Source organism: Capsicum annuum, chromosome 12 (assembly GCF_002878395.1).
Source record: "Capsicum annuum cultivar UCD-10X-F1 chromosome 12, UCD10Xv1.1, whole genome shotgun sequence".
Lineage (NCBI taxonomy): Eukaryota > Viridiplantae > Streptophyta > Magnoliopsida > Solanales > Solanaceae > Capsicum > Capsicum annuum.
Genome location: NC_061122.1, coordinates 225,804,236 through 225,823,285, shown reverse-complemented (window position 1 = coordinate 225,823,285; position 19,050 = coordinate 225,804,236). Strand labels below are relative to the sequence as shown.

At 36.1% G+C, this 19,050-nt stretch overlaps 2 protein-coding genes across 3 annotated transcripts; both read left to right on the top strand.

The window, feature by feature from the left end:
* Positions 1 to 4,362: 4,362 nt before the first annotated feature.
* LOC107850611 (protein phosphatase 2C 53) lies at positions 4,363 to 9,663 on the top strand. Its single transcript, XM_016695256.2, has 4 exons — positions 4,363 to 6,483; positions 6,578 to 6,895; positions 6,971 to 7,076; positions 8,863 to 9,663. Exons 1-4 carry the CDS (start codon positions 5,572 to 5,574, stop codon positions 9,201 to 9,203), a joined length of 1,677 nt encoding a protein of 558 aa, XP_016550742.1. The 5' UTR covers positions 4,363 to 5,571; the 3' UTR covers positions 9,204 to 9,663.
* A 1,029-nt stretch (positions 9,664 to 10,692) lies between these two features.
* On the top strand, positions 10,693 to 17,161 carry LOC107850610 (U-box domain-containing protein 35-like). Of its 2 annotated transcripts, none has more exons than XM_016695253.2 (8): positions 10,693 to 11,093; positions 12,352 to 12,437; positions 13,578 to 13,699; positions 13,786 to 13,986; positions 14,264 to 14,507; positions 14,645 to 14,740; positions 15,238 to 15,666; positions 16,140 to 17,161. In XM_016695253.2, the coding sequence occupies exons 1-8, from the start codon at positions 10,925 to 10,927 to the stop codon at positions 16,848 to 16,850; spliced, it is 2,058 nt and encodes a 685-aa protein (XP_016550739.1). In that variant the 5' UTR covers positions 10,693 to 10,924; the 3' UTR covers positions 16,851 to 17,161. The 2 variants fall into 2 exon arrangements, with proteins under 2 accessions (XP_016550739.1, XP_016550740.1); XM_016695254.2 differs by having other exon boundaries at positions 10,694 to 11,097.
* The last annotated feature ends 1,889 nt before the right edge of the window (positions 17,162 to 19,050 follow it).

Genomic DNA, 19,050 nt, shown 5'->3' with positions numbered 1-19,050 from the left:
AAAGCCTTTCCACGTGCCTAACCACCAATCGAAAAGGGCCAGAAAAAGCAATAAATTTAAAAACTCCTGTATATATTCTACGAAGCATGATGTACAATAATTCTATGTTGTGATAGTCGAACCCTTATTGACTTATATAAAAGGATAATATAAACTTGATTATTCGATAGTCTTTACTTGTTAGCTTTCAAGTAAGCTATTTTTCAGCTATTAATTGTCACCTAGTTATATATAGTGGTTTATTTATTTCAATTGTCCCCTAGAAGGTGGAGATCTAGCAAAAGATTTTACTAATTTGAATTAAATGCAGCATCTCACTATCTTAGTAGTCTAGAAGGATCTTATTAAAACACACTAAATTTAGAAGATCTTTAGCATTATGTTTTTTTTTTTTTCAAATAATTTTTATTGTATTCTCTACATTACTTTTTTTATTCGTGTGATGGAACATCAAGAAGTTCTTGAGGACATCAAATTCTTTCTTCACAATTTATGGTCAAAATACATAGTAGTATTTTTTTTTTTTTATTCACATGCTCAATATTCCAAATGTTCCTAGGTGGAATTTCATTTCATTAGGATTGCATAGGACATATTGTCTCATTGGGGTTATCAAGAGGATGTAAGATGCAGCTTGTGCAGAGTGGAAACAGACTCTCTACTTCTTCAGAGGTAGTGGCATGAACTGTGCATATTTTATCCTCCCCAAACCCCACTAAGTGGAAATTCACCAGGCATATTGTTGTTGTTGTTGTATAAAAAGAGCATTTCGGTGCACTAAAGGACCGCGCTATGCGCAAGGTCCGGAGAAGGGTCTCATCACAAAGGCATATTGTATGCAGTCTCCTAATCACATGACAACAACTTTATTAGTTACTCCAAGACTCCCCTTCAAAATAAAGATATAGATCACTTGTTTAATTTGCCTAAGTGTGATTGGTGGAACCGCATGTAATTGAGAGATATTGACGGCATCCCTTCGTTGAAAAATTACACTATGGTAGCTAGTCGATAGAAATATCTTTTATATGTATAGGCCGATTTTCATCCCTGTTCGACGGGTGGGTCCTGCAGTCAAGCTCCCTTCTGCCTTTGAACTCGAGGACTAATCTCCGTCGTGCCCGAGAAAACCTTTATACGCCTCCGTTACCTTTTGGGAGGCCTACTCCCCATAGAAATTGTCTATCTAAGACATTCCCTACCACTACCCTTTATCAAGATGTGCTTCACATTGACATTCCTTAGTTTTTTTTTCGTGAATTTACTTTTTTTATATTTTGACATCCTTTAGTGAAAATTTTGAACCCTTTATCAAGATGTGCTTCACATTGACATTCCTTATTTTTTTTTTGTGAATTTACTTTTTTTATATTTTGACACCCTTTAGTAAAAATTCTGACTCCACTAGCTCACTATCTAGAGGATAATTTTGCAATAGCTAGGTATCTTCGTTGGATGTATCAGGGAGCTAATTATGTATCTCGACAGACCCAAAATCTAAAAAATATATCGGGAACTAATTATGTATCTTTACAAAGAAAGTAGCTTTGTTGGATGTATTATGTATCTCGATAAATTCAAAATCAAAAAAAATATATCGAGAGCTAATTATGTATCTTTATTAAAGGAAAAAATGTATCTTCGTTTGATGTATCAATAGCTGATTATGTAACTCGACAGACCCAAAATTGGGATTTCAATAATTATGCAAATATCAAAAAATTTTATAATTAAACTCCAAACTATTGAAATTTATGTTGTTTACCCTAAATTAAATCCAATACTTAATTTAACATGATATCAAAATAAGTTCTTGGTAGCTTTTGAGTAGTTGATGTTAGTTGGTATAAGGATTTCTTTTTGGGCCAATGTGGGTCAGTCCAATCATACTAATTGGGCCAAGAGGAAGTCCATAGTCCCAAGCCCAATAAAATATAATATAGGCCCACAAGTAGCAATATGCTTGCTACATCAAGACAATTAAAGTGATGTCATCTCTTTTGGCCAACCAATCTAAAATTTCCCTATTATGTCATCTCTTTTATTATTTAACAACACATATTATTCAAAGTAATTTTTTAAAAAAAGAAAATCACATAAACATATACTAATTGTTTGGTTTACAAATTAGTTATATACTATAAATTATTATGCAAGAATTGCTTAAAATTCGTTTGGTTCACAAACTAATTATATAAAAATTACTTACTTTATAAATTTTCATGCTGTCAATAAGAATACCTTATTTTGCCGTCTATCCCATGTCAAACAATATATAAAGTGGTGTACAATTTATACAACTCATTTTGTCCTATTTTATATTATCATGAGATTATTCTATTCTTTTTTTTCTTCAAGCATTTAACGTCTTGTTTGATCGAACAAATATACTCATAGTAGAAATTTCATTATGAAGTTTTTAAGCGCTATTGAGAAAAGATTTATTCCAAAAGTTGAAATAAAAGATATCTGATTAAGAATGAAAGAATATTTTTACTTTTAAAGCATCTAATTGGTGTTTTTTTTTTTTTTTTAATTAGAATATTGGACATGGATAAGAGGCACGATAGAAGTCATTTAATTTTGTTCACTAAAGACAATGTGAGTGTGGAGGCATTGAATTGGATATTGAAAAGTGAAAAAGCAAATATTTTTAATTTGTGGAGATGATTTAATATGCTATCTCAATTTGACATCTGTCCTTTATTTACTTTTTTTTTCCCCATATTTTTCTAGATTTATGTTTTTCTTCAGATTCTTAATTTTTATCCCCACTCAAAAATGACATCTCATTTTTAGAAATGAGTTTAAATAGTTCTTTAAATATACCTTTTGAGCACATTTGGTCTTTTAAATTTATAAAAAAAAAAAAAAAGCATTTGTTTCTATCTTTATTTATCAAATATTTAACAAACATTAGGATATGTCTGTGAGAAGGTTGGAGTGGTTTCGGTGGAGGACAAGATGCGGGAAGTTCAACTGAGATGGTTTGGGCGTGTGATGAGGAGGGGTACGGATGCCCCAGTTCGTAGGTGTGAGAGGTTAGTTTTGGATGGCTTCAGGCGGGATAGAGGTAGGCCGAAGAAGTATTGGAGAGAGGTGATTAGACTCGACATGGATCAGTTACAGCTTGCCGAGGATATGACCCTAGATAGGAAGGTGTGGAGGACACGCATTAGGATAAAAGGTTGGTGTATGTGGGGGGTGCCTTTGGTATGTTAGTGTAGGATATTAATGTGAGAGTGTCTTATCTCTGTTGTGTCATTTTGTTTCATGCTTTTATTATGAATTTGTTTATTATTCTCTATCTTGAGCCGAGGTCTTTCGGAAACAGCCTTGCTACCTCTTTGGAGGTAGTGGTATGGACTGCGTACATCTTATCCTTCTCAGATCCCACAGTGTGGGAATACATTGGATTTGTTGTTGTTGTATATTGGTTAGATTATGGGAAATTTTAAAAGAATGATTTTATGGAGAACTCATTTTAAGAGAGATTTTTTTTTAGTATCTAATATCATTGGTATAATAATTTTTTTAGAATTTAAATAGGTTTCGAGGTCCAATTTCTACTGTTTCTTTTATTGTAGTTCTTTGTCTTATGATTTTTCAAATTTGATGAATTTTTTTTTTTTAAATCATTTTTCTCTCATGATTCTTTTCAAATTTAAAATTAAAAATTCATGAAAGTATTTAACGAAAATTAAAAGAGTCCAAAAATTTAAAAACTAATGTTCCACTATCTTAGTAGTTCTTTTGGTTCACTATATGAACTTTGTTGGTGAAAGTTTCGATCTCCACCTAGTAATTCTCTTTTCATTTCTCCTAATCTTAACCTTTTATTTTTTGAAAAATAAAATAATAAAGCTTAACTTATTTTATTTACATAAATTCTCATTCTTATAAAGTAATTACAAAACTTTCAACTAATTGTGTATCTTCGTTGAATGTATCGGAAGCTAATAATGTATTTCGGCAAATTTAAAATAAAAAAAATATATCAAGAGCTATTTATATATCTTTATAACGAGAAAAATGTATTTTCGTTAGATGTATTATATATTTTGATAGGATCAAAATAAAAAAAAGGTATCACGAGCTAATTATATATTTTTATAAAGAAAAAAATATATCTTCTTTTGATATATCGGGAGCTAAATATGTATTTCGACATATTCAAAATTAAAATTTTCAATAATTATATAAAATATCGAAATTTTCTCTAATTAAATTATATTGTTTGATCTTTTTCTTTTAGGACCAATATGTGAGCATTATTTTTGAATAATATTTTTTGTCATTTTCTCACTCCTGAACTGAAGATACAAAATAATATATTGTATTAAAAATACTAAAAAGTAGAATAATATAGAACTTTTTTACTTAATTATTTTGTAAATCAGAAAGCAACACATCATTTCTTGTATTGTTGTCTTTGATGCAACAAAAACTATTTTTGTCTTCAACTCTAAGCAGATATCAATAATGTAGAAAAAGACTATATAGTTCTTGAAATGAACATATATTTAGGCAGTAGCTATTTCACTGTTTTCATCTCATACTAACTTTTTTTTTAATAATGGATCAGCTATCACGCACTTATATCACATCCCACCAGCAACAACTAACATTGTGGTCGCTTTGATTTGAACCTGACACCTCATATTCTCAACCCACGTCATTGACCGGTAGGTCACGTCGTTGGGTGCCTCATATAGTATTTTTATTTGTTTTTTTATTGTATTTTACATATTGGGGTGATCAGTTGTTTGAAATTGGGAATGAGGGGTTTATATGAATTGCCTTAGATCCAGGGTACTGAAGTGTTAATGAGAAAAAGGTACCTGCTTGGTTGCTTTTTCAGTTATTTCTTGTGATTCTTGAAACTTAGCTTTGCTTTCTACAGGTTAATTCACATGACCCTTTTCTTGTTGCCACTTTTTCTTGTGTAAAGTTTGGATTTTTGTCTCATTTACCTATTTGGGGTTTTAGTAATTGAGTGGATGTAAGGATCTTTTGTGGCTATTGTTGCTCTTGGGTAGATAAGGAAGAGGCCAAAGAAGAAAAGTTGAAATCTTTGAAGAAAAAGTTGAAAACTTTTGAAGGAAAAAGAAAAGGTTCTTGCTGTTGTGGCTATGGTTATGTTATAGCTATAGTTGCTGGTAAGTATACAGGGAAGAGGGCAAAGAAGGAAAAAGTTGAAATTTTTTGAAGGAAAAAAGGGTTCTTGCTGTTGTGGCTAGTGTTATGTTCTAGCTATAGTTGCTGGTGGGTAGATAAGGAAGAAGGCAAAGAAGAAAAAAGTTGAGAGTTTTGAAGGAAAGGGTTCTTGTTGTTTCTTTTTGTTAAACAGATCTGATTAGCAATTTTTTTTAAGTATATTGATTAATGGGGCGTGGCGAAATGTAAAAGAATGTGCTTTTACTAGTTGATTCTTCCCTAGGCATGGAAAATGGTCTGTTGAAGTTCATGATAAGACTATTACTGATTCTAAAGAGAGGTATTGAATTAGCTTAACAATGAAAGGCACTGTAGTTTTAGAGTGGTTGATGGTTAGCTTTTACTGCGTTCAGTATGGTCGTTTTGATGGAGGAGATGTATACAGTTGCAGTTCCATTTATATTTGGTAGTTTGATCTGTCACAAACCAAGCATAGGAAGTCGTATGGATGTAACTAGGATAAAGTCGATGGATGATGCCACGAGCTTGTTTTCTGATTCTGCGGGTAGAACATTGGCAGAATCTGTTTCTGGTGGCAATGATGATTGCAGCTCTGTTGATTCAGAGAGCGACCTTAGTATTGCAGTATCATCTGTGCCTGAAGAGAGTAGAAGTGAAGGGACTATGTCGCTTGATGTGATATCTGAAAATGAAAGCAACTGGATTGCTGGTGATGCTGTTGTCAGGGAAAGCGAGGATGATGATGATTCATCCTCACTAGAGGGTGATCAGATTCCTGATAGTTCATGTTCGCTGTCAGTGGTGAGCGATTGTAGTAGTTTATGCGCTGATGATTTTATAGGCTTTGAGATAGTTTCTGACGTAGAAAGTCAGGATTTAGTTGATTCTCGGAAAATCATCAGTCCAGTTGAGCTTATTGCTAAGACGGGGGTTTTGGTTGAGTCAGATGTTGAGGATACTGTGACTAGACCCGTGGCAGTTCCGGACAGACTTGAGGAGCAGCAGTTCACTGATGGGCATAGCTCAAATCCATCTGCAGTTGTACTTCAGCTACCCCTAGATAATGGTGTGAGTGCAACAGTCAGCCGCAGTGTTTTTGACGTGGACTACATACCCCTGTGGGGATATACATCTATCTGCGGAAGGAGACCAGAAATGGAAGATGCGTTCGCAACTGTTCCTAGATTCATGAAAATTCCTCTTCAGATGTTAATTGGTGATCGCGTGCTTGATGGACTGTCTAGACGCTTGAGTCATTTGACGACTCATTTCTTTGGAGTTTATGATGGCCATGGTGGTTCTCAGGTCTCTCTCTCTCTCTCTTTCTAACATTGGCTCATACAACTCCTTGTTAACTACACTTGGACAAAAATTTTGAATCTTTTTCTTTTCTTTTCAGGTGGCAAATTACTGTCGAGACCGGATTCATGCTGTATTGCCTGAGGAGTTGGAATCTTTTATGATGAATCTCAATGACGAAAGTATAAGGCAGAATTGCCAGGAGCTTTGGAATAGAGCATTTACGAATTGTTTTCTTAAAGTTGATGCTGAGATTGGAGGGGACGCTAGTCATGAGCCTGTTGCCCCAGAAACTGTCGGCTCCACAGCTGTTGTTGCCATTGTTTGTTCATCTCACATTATAGTGGCAAACTGTGGTGATTCAAGGGCTGTTCTGTGTCGTGGGAAGGAACCCATGCCATTGTCAGTGGATCACAAAGTAAGCAAAACTTCGAACTAACTTGCATTGCAAATAATTCTGTGTGCTCATTTTCATGTCTGTTCTCTTTTTCAGCCAAACCGAGAAGATGAATATAAAAGGATTGAAGCAGCTGGAGGTAAGGTGATTCAGTGGAATGGCCATCGTGTTTTCGGCGTTCTTGCAATGTCCAGGTCTATCGGTATGTTTTCTCCAAGCTAACCAATTTTCTAGCATTTGCAAGATACATAAGTTATTTATAGCTCATAAGCTAAATCCGTATCTCTTTCATTAGCTTCCTTTTATAAGCTTGATCAGCAATTCCTTTGTAGTAGTAGAATAATAAATGTGCAGCTGTCCCACATTACTAAATGAGCAAAAGAAAACCTTTTATAGAGTACTTGGGATTGGACGATCAGTGTTAGGCTTGATCAGACACTCACTGCTAGGATTTTGGGCCATGTAGCATAGGAATGTAGTACGGTATAAGCAGTGGCGGAGCCAGGATTTTCACTAAGGGGGCTCAAAATACGAAGTACACACAAAAAAAGTCCAAGCGGATTCAACATCTACTATATATAAATAAAAAATGATTTTAACCTTGAATGTATCATATTAGTATAATTTTCCGCCAAAGAAAGTTTGGATGAACCGCCCTGCTCCCACTTGACTCCACCCCTGGATATAACAATCTGTTCTATAAGGCTTACGCGCATGCATTGGTCCTGGGTATGGTGTAACAATACTAGGCCATTGGTCCGTCCGATGGGAATGGCAAAAGCATAGCTCAGTGTATGTATTTAAGTGTAACACGACCACCTCTTAAGCCTGTATGAGCTACCGTGACTGTATGGTATGGTCAAAGAAATAATGACAAGCAGAGGCGGAACAAGAAATTTATATGGGATTAAAGGAAAAGTACCAGAATATCACACCTGGGATTTGTACCGATGATCTAAAGCAGTTTTTGAAACCCCTTTGCCACTTCACTAGAATTTTTCCTAATATCAAGGGGAAACAATGGTTTATATATAACCCAAAAAATCCGTTTTTGCCTATTTGCACAGTATAATTTTTCAAGGAAGGGGATCCCTTTTCCTTCACTTAGCTCTGCCCTTGCTGACATGGTGTGACGCCTCCGTAGAGAAGGTTATTCTAACACATTTATGGGTTGTCTTCTCTGGCTGTGACAAATTAGACAACTCTTCTATAGAAGTAGAACAATGACTTGATGATGACAAGCTAGCCTTTTGGGCTATGCAATATACTGAGGCATGGTGTGACTATCTGTTCTCCAGTGCTTGGCTTGTTGTATGTTACAACTTAAGCTTTCGCAGCATCTGTTCTATATTGATTTTGAGAAATAAGAAAGTGCTGAAAAATATTTACAACAGGAGGGGCTAGCTGAAAAAGTCAACCATGTCCGCAATGTTATTTACAATAGCCATTTCGCACCAAAAAGATAAACAAGATATACATCTGTATTCAATGCTAATTACAGATTCCAATTTTCTTTCAAAAACTCTTGCATTCTGTTCTTTCCAAAAAGTCCACCAAATCACCGAAGGGATGTTGTTCTTGGTTTCCCTCTTTGCCTTTTCAAAGCCTCTTAAACTCCAATACTATAATAACTCCTTTATTGTTTTGTTTCGTCCAAGTGACCCCTAAAATGTTAAAAATTAAGCTCCATATCTGTGAGGTAAATGAACAGTGAGGTTGTCATCTTTTGTTTGTTTACCACACAATGAGAACCTACTGCATATGTTCATTACCCTTTTTTAGAAGATTGTTGTCTTTAAGACATGCACCCTTCGCTACAAACCACGAAAAACATTCCACTTTCATTTGGTGCCCTGTTGCGCCAAATGCATTTTTATGAAGACATTTATTCGACACATTCTTGTATCAGTAATTTGGGATTTAAGTCCGAATTTTTGTTAGTAATTAGGTTCTTTATCTCTTTATGTTAAACCTGGTATTGCTTGCAGGAGACAAATATTTGAAGCCTTGGATAATTCCTGATCCAGAAGTAACGTTCATACCTCGAACCAAAGATGATGAATGCCTTATTCTTGCGAGTGACGGTTTATGGGATGTCATGACAAATGAAGAAGTTTGTGAAATGGCTCGTAAACGCATATATATGTGGCATAAGAAGTACGGTGCAACGCTCCCCGTGGAAAGGGGTGAAGATATTGATCCAGCAGCACAGGCAGCAGCCGAATGCTTGTCGAATCGAGCTCTTCAGAAGGGCAGCAAGGACAACATAACAGTGATTGTGGTGGACTTGAAAGCTCAAAGAAAGTTCAAAAGCAAAACATCAACATAGCTGGCCTCATAATCTGCTGTTTAATACATATATTTGCATGTATAAACCAAATATGTGGCTCTAAATGTAGTCAAGCCCTTGCATTTTTTTACCTGGAGAAATCTGGGATAGTGGCTTTTATTGGAGTAGGTTTCTGTATGTTAAGTTGTTCAGACTCCCCCAAAATGTTGCCGCACCCGTCGGATCTTTCACAAATACGCTATTTTTGGAGGATCCGGCATGCACCCGTTGACATTTTTGAAGAGTTCGAGCAACATAAGTCTGTATGTATTTTAGCATATGCTCCATTCTGTATGTAATTTTATTCAGTTAGCTATTTGAAGTAGCAACAACTACATTATAATCAAATGTAATATGGTCATTATGCCTCAATACTTAAAAGGCTTTATGAGGTATTTTAACCTACTGTTTGACATTGTAGATCCATAATAAGCAATTCAGAGTAGTGTTCTCTTTCAAAGTTGTTGTCCCTCCACCCTAAATGAATGTCATTGTACTTTTTGTATGTCATATTTTAGAGACATAATACATAGATAGATACCTTAACTCGATGTCAACTGACAACTAAAGAACTTTAAAAATGCACATCTAGACATCTGTCGTCGTTTTTATTGACATGATATTACATGCTTTAAGTGTTTAAATGATTATTTTGTAAGTTTTACTGTCCGGGATAGGTTGAGAGGATATTTTATATTTATGTGTCAAACTACATTTTAACATGCAAAACTTGCACCGAAAAGTGTGATCTAGCGGTCCGTGCAAGTGTGGAGTTATAAACTATAGGACTTGTTGTTCGAGTAGGAATATTTCATCTTTCTCGTTCCTTCTCTTCAATAAGAATATAGATTTATTCTGATTTTCGATTATACTAACAAAATTCATTCGAAAAGTTAGAAATCAACAAAAGCAAGTGCACCTTACGTCTTACATATTGAATCATGACTATCTCCGTCGTTCTGATATTAAAATTCGATAGAGATGAAATTAGAGCCATAATTTTTTTTTAGAGTTAATGGTCAAAAAATACATCCAAATTATCACTTTTTCGCGAGTTTCTTACCTCAACTACACATCGTTGCATTCTACGTAAATTAAACTATGACCCTATATTCATTAAAACACATCTCAATACTGAGTTGATCAAATATTCATTCCCAATCAACAATAGACGCAAAAATGCCAACTCAATATTTTTAAGACCATTATTCTGTCTATTCTGTCTGTCTCTACTTATGAAAGACCAAGTCAACACAATAAGCATTGCAATACAATGGACTCTAAGCGATCACGAGCGAAAACATGTTGAACACCCTAACAAAAAAACACAACCTATGGAAGGCCAAGTCAACACAATAAGCATTGCAATACAAAGGACTCTAAGCGATCACGAGCGAAAACGTGTGAAAACCATAACAAAAAGAAAAAAGCATGCAAAAATTGTATTTCATTCTCTCATAGAAAAGAAAAGAAAAAAAACATGTTAAAACAGCACCATAGAAATTTATCCATCTTTTTTGGAGAACAACACAAATCATTTTGGTAAAAACTAATGGCATGCATTCCATGCAACAACAACACCAATTTTCCCTTTTGTCAAAGGTGAAAAAAAGACCAAGAAGATTTTTGTTTAGCCACCATTATGGTGGTGGTGGAAAGAGGTGGCACTAACTAGCTAGCTAGCTGCTGCAGCCTCTTTCTTGAATATCTGTTATTAATTAATGCATGCATGCATGGCTTCCCAATTTCCTGCAGATGATTCTATTGTTCTTGTTGCTGTTGATAAAGATAAGAATAGCAGTTCTGCTGTAAAATGGGCTATTGATAATCTCCTTATTAATACTAACAATCTTGTTTTGGTTCATGTTCGTGTCAAGAATTCACCAAAGCGTAGGTACCTTCTCTCTTTCATTACATTTCTCATTAATGCAATTATTCCATACGAAGTGACGGAGCCAGGATTTTAACTTAGACGTTCGAAATAAGCCAAAGGGGTGTCAACATCTAAAAAAAAAAGAAAAGGGCAGCCCGGTGCACTAAAGCTACCGCTATGCGCGGTGTCCGGGGAAGGGCCCCACCACAAGGGTGTATCGTACACAGCCTTACCTTGCATTTCTACCAGAGGCTGTTTCCAAAACTTGAACCCGTGACCTCCTGGTCACATGGCAGCAACTTTACCAGTTACTCCAAGGCTCCCCTTCAGGGGTGTCAACATCTATCATATATATACGTAAAAAAATAATTGTAATTGGTCATACTTAGAGCCGGCTAGCTCCTCCCCTGATGTGATACATGTGCTGATGAAAGATAGCAGATACCCGGGGAATTACTTTGGGATGATGTAATTGGGATCATTAGTTTGGTCTGGGAAGAGTTTTTTTCTTTTGATGACCGCGATGTCCAGGCCAGCTTTCGTGCAGCTTGATTAATTCCACGTAATATTTGTTACCTCCCACCAGCGACATGTATCAGGTTACTTACCTGTGGTCTTCGAAGAAATTTTAAGAAGTTATTCAATTGTTAATGAGAAGGGGGCCTTGGCGTAAATGGTGAAGTTGATGTTATGTCACCAAGAGGTCACGGGTTTGAACTGTAGAAACAACCTCTTGCAGAAATGCAGGGTAAGGTTGTATACAATATCCTCTTATGGTCAGACTCTACTTCGAGGCTCGAACCCTGCGCTTAGTGGGAGCTTAGTGCACCTACCCTACCCTTCTTATTCATTTGATAATGTAGTTGGGATCAATAATTTGGTTCCACTTTCTATTAGAAAAGAAGTCTCTGTAAGGGGAACTTAATGCTTTGATTGCACATATGAATGTTGTTAAATGTGCTTTTGGTTTACGGCGAGGAGTACTGTAGAATGAATAGGATCTCTCCACGCGTAACCAAACATATTAGGTTCGAGTTGTAAGAATGGAGAAACTCTTGTTATAGAGTTGTTTTTATGAGGCCTATAGGGTGCAAAACCACATTAAACAGGCTAGTAGGCTTTGAAATATGGGATGTTTAAACAAAAAGAAGTGTATTTGGTTTCCCAAATCACCATCTTTCGATATGAGTATATCACAAATAATTCGAACTTTGGTTGTTTATACATTATTGTGACATTGATGTTACTTGTTGTGCATGGTTGATGGCAATGAAGCTGCTTCAGATTCAAATGGAGGGTCAAGTGATGAAGCTGCTCAAAATGTCTTCACACCTTTCAGAGCTTACTCTGCACGCAAAAGGGTAAGTGAATTAATTCCATAACAAAGTTAGTGAATCGATCAAATCCATTATGTTTAACACGATACTCCTATTTTAGCTGTGTGTTGTCTTGCTATCCGTTCATACAAGTAGTCGTAGTATTGCTCCTGTAGCTTCTCGTCCTTCAGTTTCTGTTACTATCTGTTACTATCTGTTGTTTCTTTTACTTCGTTTATCATATTATTTTGTTGTAGTTAGTGTTTTGTTACTATGTTTTCCTTGAGCCACGGGTCTACCGGAAACAGCCACAACCTCTCTTTCTCTGAGGTAGGGTTTAGGTCCCTCTCTTTCTCTGAGGTAGGGTTTAGGTCTCGTACACTCTATCCTCCCAGACCCGTTAGTGTTGTGAAAAGCGCTGAAGCGTGAAGCGAAGCGACAGTGGGTCGCTTTTTACACTTGAAGCGTTGGGGCGAGAATAAAGCTCTTGCTTTATGTCCAGAAGCGAAATCTGACTTCCAACTTTGTTTTTTTCTTTGTTTTTTTTTTTTCTTCTTCTGTATTTGTGTTGGTTGATTAAGACGACTGATTTTTAGTATTTTAGTAGTTTGCTTGAATGCTTGTTATGACTATCTATTCTCTTTTTAATTTGAGTATTGAATGATTATGTTATTTATTGAGCTCTTGGTTATTTATTTTTGCGTGTTTAATATTTTTAAATTTTGTACTAAATAGCGCTTTAATGGAAAAAAGTGTGTGCTTCGCTTCACGCTTCTCGTTTTTGTGAAGCGAGCCCTCTCGTCGCTTTTCAAAACACTGGTTCTACTTAAGTATTTTGCACCGTTAAAGTACTTTATAGATTACCTGGAGTAGCATCATACTTGCTCCGTTTCAATTTGTTTGTCTGATTTTGACTTGACACGGAGTTTAACAAAGTAAAGTAAAATCTTTTTGTCTTAAACTAAAGATACATCAAATGTATCAAAATGCGCTTTAATCTTGTGACCTTAAACATGTCATGTGGAAAGTTAGAATTAGGAGTTGCCAGAAAAGGAAAGAAACGTTCTTTTTTAAAAGGACTTAAAAAGAAAGTAAGACAAACAAATGAAAACGGATGGAGTACTCCCTTGATGGAAATTTAGCAAAATCTTAGTTTATTCCAAATGGCTGTTGAGGTTATTGCAGATAGTAGTGAAAGAGATTGTCGTTGAGAATACTGACGTGACCAAGGGACTTATCGACTACATCAACAATCACTGTGTCACCAACGTTGTTCTTGGTGCATCGTCTAGGAGTGCTCTTGGCAGGTTATTATATCTCAATGTCAATGTATCCGTTGCTTATGATGCTTCATTACCGAAGAAAAGAACTTGGCTTATAACCTTTGTTGCAGGAAATATTGGACTCATGATGTGCCAACGATGATGAATAAGGCTGCGCCAGAATTTTGTACTGTCTACGTAGTTTCAAAAGGCAAGCAACAATCAGTCCGGCCAGCAGTAAAACCTCTAGGTTCTCCTGCACCAGCAAGACAATCATCCTCATCAGCGTGGTCACCGTCTAGGTTAAGTAACTCCTCAGACGATTCATCCAGGTATAAAAATAACCAAGTGATTGTATAAAACTGGTCAACCTTGGTTTCATTTTGTCTATCCGAAAACAGCCTAGAGACCTTTGTGGTAGGGGTAAGGTGTGCGTACACTCTGTATATCCTCCCCAGACACGTTGTTGTAGTAACGTTATGCATATGTAAAGTTTGAACTGCTGAACTAAGGAATAGATGAACGACTAAGTTTACTTATGATCTAAGCAAAAGTGTTAATTCTTTCTGTGCTAGCGAACTTTAATGAAATCGATGGTGCAAAAAATAGGTTAACATATACGAGAGCTGAGCAAAAGATTGCAGAATCTGACAAGATGAGGCTATCTAATGGATCGATAGATAATCTTCATGCTCCCGAGACAACAAGTTCACAAAGGCACACTCCTCAATCAGATGGTAGTATGCGGTATGCTCGTATTAGCCCTAGATCAGTTGATCTAACGGGCGAAAATCTTGACTTCACACAAGTTGGAATCAAAGATACTGCAATGAATGGAAACTCAGCATATGCAGTAAGTGCAATATAATTATAGAAACTATGTTGCAACACAAATTCGTTGCTTAATAGACGTTATGAGCATTTCCATTATATGGAAAGAATTAAATTTGCTTTGCAATGACCTCTGTCTCATCGTATGTGATAATGCAGATGGACGCTGAGATGAAAAGACTAAAACTTGAGCTAAGGCAAACTTTGGATATGTACAATGCAGCTTGCAAAGAAGCTATCATGGCCAACCAAGCGGTAATAGTTCGTTTTCTAACTGCCTAGAACCATAAAGTTGAAGACCATCTAAAACAGCAAGAAAGAAATTTATCGGCACAACTATCTGCAAAAATCGTAAGAAAATCTTGAGCCGAGGGTCTTTCTGAAACAACCTCCCTACCTCTGAGGTAGGGTTAAAGTCTGCGTACACTCTACCCTCCCCAGATCCCACTTTGTGGGATTACGTTGGGTCTCTTGTTGTTGTTGTAACTATCTGCAAAATAACACTGAACGTAGAACTTGCATTGTGTCATACAAATCATAATTTCAAACCTTGTTTAATAGTTAAGCGATTTAAAAGAAATTATAAGGGAACTCATGTTTCAACAAATTTTACTACCAAGAGTAGAATCAAGCAGCTTCCAACTCCCAAAACTACATGGATGCATTCAGCATTTTTTATGGGGAGTTATTCTTCCTCCCTCTTCTCATCCCAGTATAAGTTTTTCATGTGTCATATGTCGTCTAAATTTCAGGCTGACGAGCTTAATAGATGGAAAATGGAAGAAGCTCGCAAGTTTGAACAAGCCCGTCTTGCTGAAGAGGCAGCTCTCGCGATTGCTGAGACCGAAAAGGCTAAATGCAGAGCTGCTATTGAAGCTGCCAAGAGAGCGCAAAAGCTGGCCGAGATAGAAGCACAAAGAAGGAAATATGCGGAGTTAAAAGCTAAGAGAGAGACAGAAAGAAAGAAACAAGCAATGAATGTTCGATCTGAGAATGATGTGCGTTATAGGAAGTATACGATAGAAGAGATTGAGGTGGCCACCAAAAAATTCTCAGCTTCACAAAAAATTGGAGAAGGTGGATATGGACCTGTTTTTAAGGGAAAACTAGATCACACACCTGTTGCCATTAAAGTTCTGAGTCCTGATGCTGCACAAGGGAAGAGACAGTTCCAACAAGAGGTAACCCTTTGGCGTTTACCCTCTCTTTTACAATACATATTAAGATATGGCGCGTCCTGCATTGTTTGCGCTGAGCAACTTCATTTTCGATATAATCTTGTGCATTCATTGAGTCACTTCTAGAGTTAATTACACGCTATGCAACGAGGGAATCATGATACATTGCAGAAAGTAGACAAATGCATGTATGCTGATACAATGTATAACATGATTAGTGTTTTCTTAATTTATGTATGCTTATCTAAAAGCTTCTTGATTATGCGCATACGCTTTGTGTAGAATTTTATACCAGTATATTTATGAGCCCGTGTTAGAGATGTCCGGTGAAACTTTTGTTTGAAAATGATGGTTTACTAATGTAAATGGGATAGATTTTCACTCACTGCTATAAACTAAAATGTTTAAAACATGTTGTAGCTTGTAATTGACAAGCTACCTGTTGATGCACGTGAAAAATAATTTTTCGTTTACAGGTTGAGGTTCTCAGTCTCATTAGGCATCCGAATCTGGTGCTACTATTAGGTGCATGTCCCGAGTATGGGTGTTTAGTTTATGAGCTTATGAACAATGGAAGCTTGGAAGATCGGCTGTTTCGGAAAGGTAATACTCCTTCAATTCCATGGGAAATACGCTTCAAAATTGCTGCTGAGATTGCAACCGGGCTTCTATTCCTTCACCAAGCAAAACCAGAACCACTTGTTCACCGCGATCTAAAGCCAGGAAATATTCTGTTGGACAAAAATTATGTCTGCAAAATCAGTGATGTTGGTTTGGCAAGGTTAGTACCACCATCAGTAGCCGATAGTGTGACACAATATCACATGACTTCAGCTGCCGGGACATTTTGTTATATAGATCCTGAATATCAACAAACAGGAAAGTTAGAGACGAAATCAGATATATATTCGCTTGGTGTGATGTTGCTCCAAATTATTACTGCAAGGCCTCCGATGGGTTTAACTCATCACGTTGAGAGGGCCATCGAGAAAGGTAAGTTTGCAGATTTTTTAGATCCAACAGTGCCAAACTGGCCGGTGGAAGAGGCTCTTACGTTTGCAAAATTGTCGCTCAAATGTGCTGAGCTAAGGAAGAAAGACAGACCAGATCTTGGTTCAGTTATCGTCCCTGAGCTTAATAAGCTTAGTGAATTCGGAATGAGCAGCATGTCAAGTATCGCTAGCTAAACTTTGCCCTCGTGCATCTTCAATACTCAAAGATATCGCCCAAACACACACGATGGATAAACTACTGTCAGCCACATGGCTTCTTCTCGTTACTAACATCTAATCGAGTGCAGTAAACATCAGCGGAATAGTGCATTTTCCTTTTTCGCGAGTTCATCGAGTTGAAGTTGAAGGAAAGAAAAACCTTTGAGTGTTCAACTTGTTGAAACATTAAGATCAAAAGCAAAGTGATGAGTGACAATGTGATATACATTTTTACCTGTTCTTGCAGGATTCCTGATTTATGATTTGAAAATGCTGCTTCTGTTTCACTTTTTTGAATCGCGCGAAGTATATTGGTTAATTACTACTACAGCAACATACGCAGTGAAATCGAGCAAGCCTAAATCCCTCGAGTATGATAGCCGAAACATAATAAATAACATATGATAACGAACATCAAAAGCAAGAAACTGCATGAATATAAGGCTAATACTGCGATCGGTATGATGCTCTGAACTACCACCAAGCAAGACAACGTTCAACTACCTACTAACTTACTATACTAATCGGCGACCTCCATACCTTTTATCAAAGGTCATGTTCTCGGTGAGTTGAAGTTGTGTCATGTCCTATCTAGCTAATCATACATCTCCCCATGGGCGAAGCCACCTTATGGCCACGAGGTTCATCCGAATCCACTTCGGCGAAAAATTATACTATTTATACATCGTTAAAATTATTTTTTTATGTATATATAGTTGATGTTGAACCCCCCTTCAACTAGTTCGTGTGCTTACTCCATTCGATTTTGAACCCCAAAATTCTGGCTCCGCCACGGCCTCTCCCCAATACTTTTTCGCATGACCTCTACCTCTCCTCGTACACACTATATCCAATCGATCTTGTCACATGTTTCACTTAAACATCTGCGCTTCTCATCTTCACATGTACAAACCATCTCAGTCTCGCTTGATCATCAACTGTCCACCAAACTTAAAATGGAAAAGCAACAAATATACCCTTGAACTATGATAAACGTATATGCCTTCTGTCGTACTTTGGGTACACATATATATGCCCCTATCGTTAATAAAATGGTACGTGTCTGCGCTCAATATTCAAATCCAAATCCAAGGAGGATTGATGGAATCTTCAACTAATGAGGATAATTTAGTCCCTTAATATTCAACTAAATTAGATTAATCAATTAAGAGCTTAATGATTGGATTAACATTTAACACGATAATTAAGTGCATTGATATGACGTAACAATCACAAAGGATAATTATAATCTTTTCTCAAAGTAATTATTTGATTATTATTTAGTTGTTTACATTAATTAAGCATCAAATCGGGTTGCTCCTCCCTTAATCAGAGGTCTCGGGCTTGAGCCTTGCGTATGGAAAAATCCTTTGTAGGGAGCATTTTCCCCCGAATAAGGCCCTATGCGGCGCGAATCCGAATTAGTCGGTGAGGAAAAAAAAAAAGTTAAAGCATCAAATCTAAAACCCCACAAAATGGAATTTAATTATATTTTATTTATTTATTTAAAAAAAGGTAGGAATTTGTTAAATTCTAGCAGAATAACTCACTAATTATTTGGACACGTCATTTTTTCAGCATTTTGTCAAAGGTTCCTTTATCCTTTTTTTTCAGCATTATTGTGATTTAATTATTATTAATATAGAAAAAGATCAAATATACCTCTAAATTATTCAAAATGAATCAGCTTTATCGTTCATTATTTCTTTTGGCTCAGAAAAACCTTTATCATTACGTTTATTAACGCTTATCAAGTATCAAAATAGCTCAAAAATATCCAATTTTTTAATCGTCGCTTCAAAACAAAAAGAATAAGGCAAATTTGCCCTTGAATTAATTTTTATTTTTTTTTAGCATTTTGTCAAGGGTTCCTTTTTCCTTTTTGTACAGCATTATTGAGATTTAATTATTAATAATTAATAAAAAGCATATATACTTTTTGCGCCACATTAGATATTCTCGTGGCTTCGCGAATATGAGTGATGTGTTCATCTCTTATTGGTTAGAAAATATCATAATTTATTTCTAACTTTAAGTTTACCCTTTTGACTTTTGACTTTATAAAACAACAAATAATTTTTATTAGGAGGCATTTTATCTTCGATATGAGATTTACTGACGCGAGCTTAATTTAATCGAGCTCAGTATAAATATTGAATATCGAGTGAAAAATTTT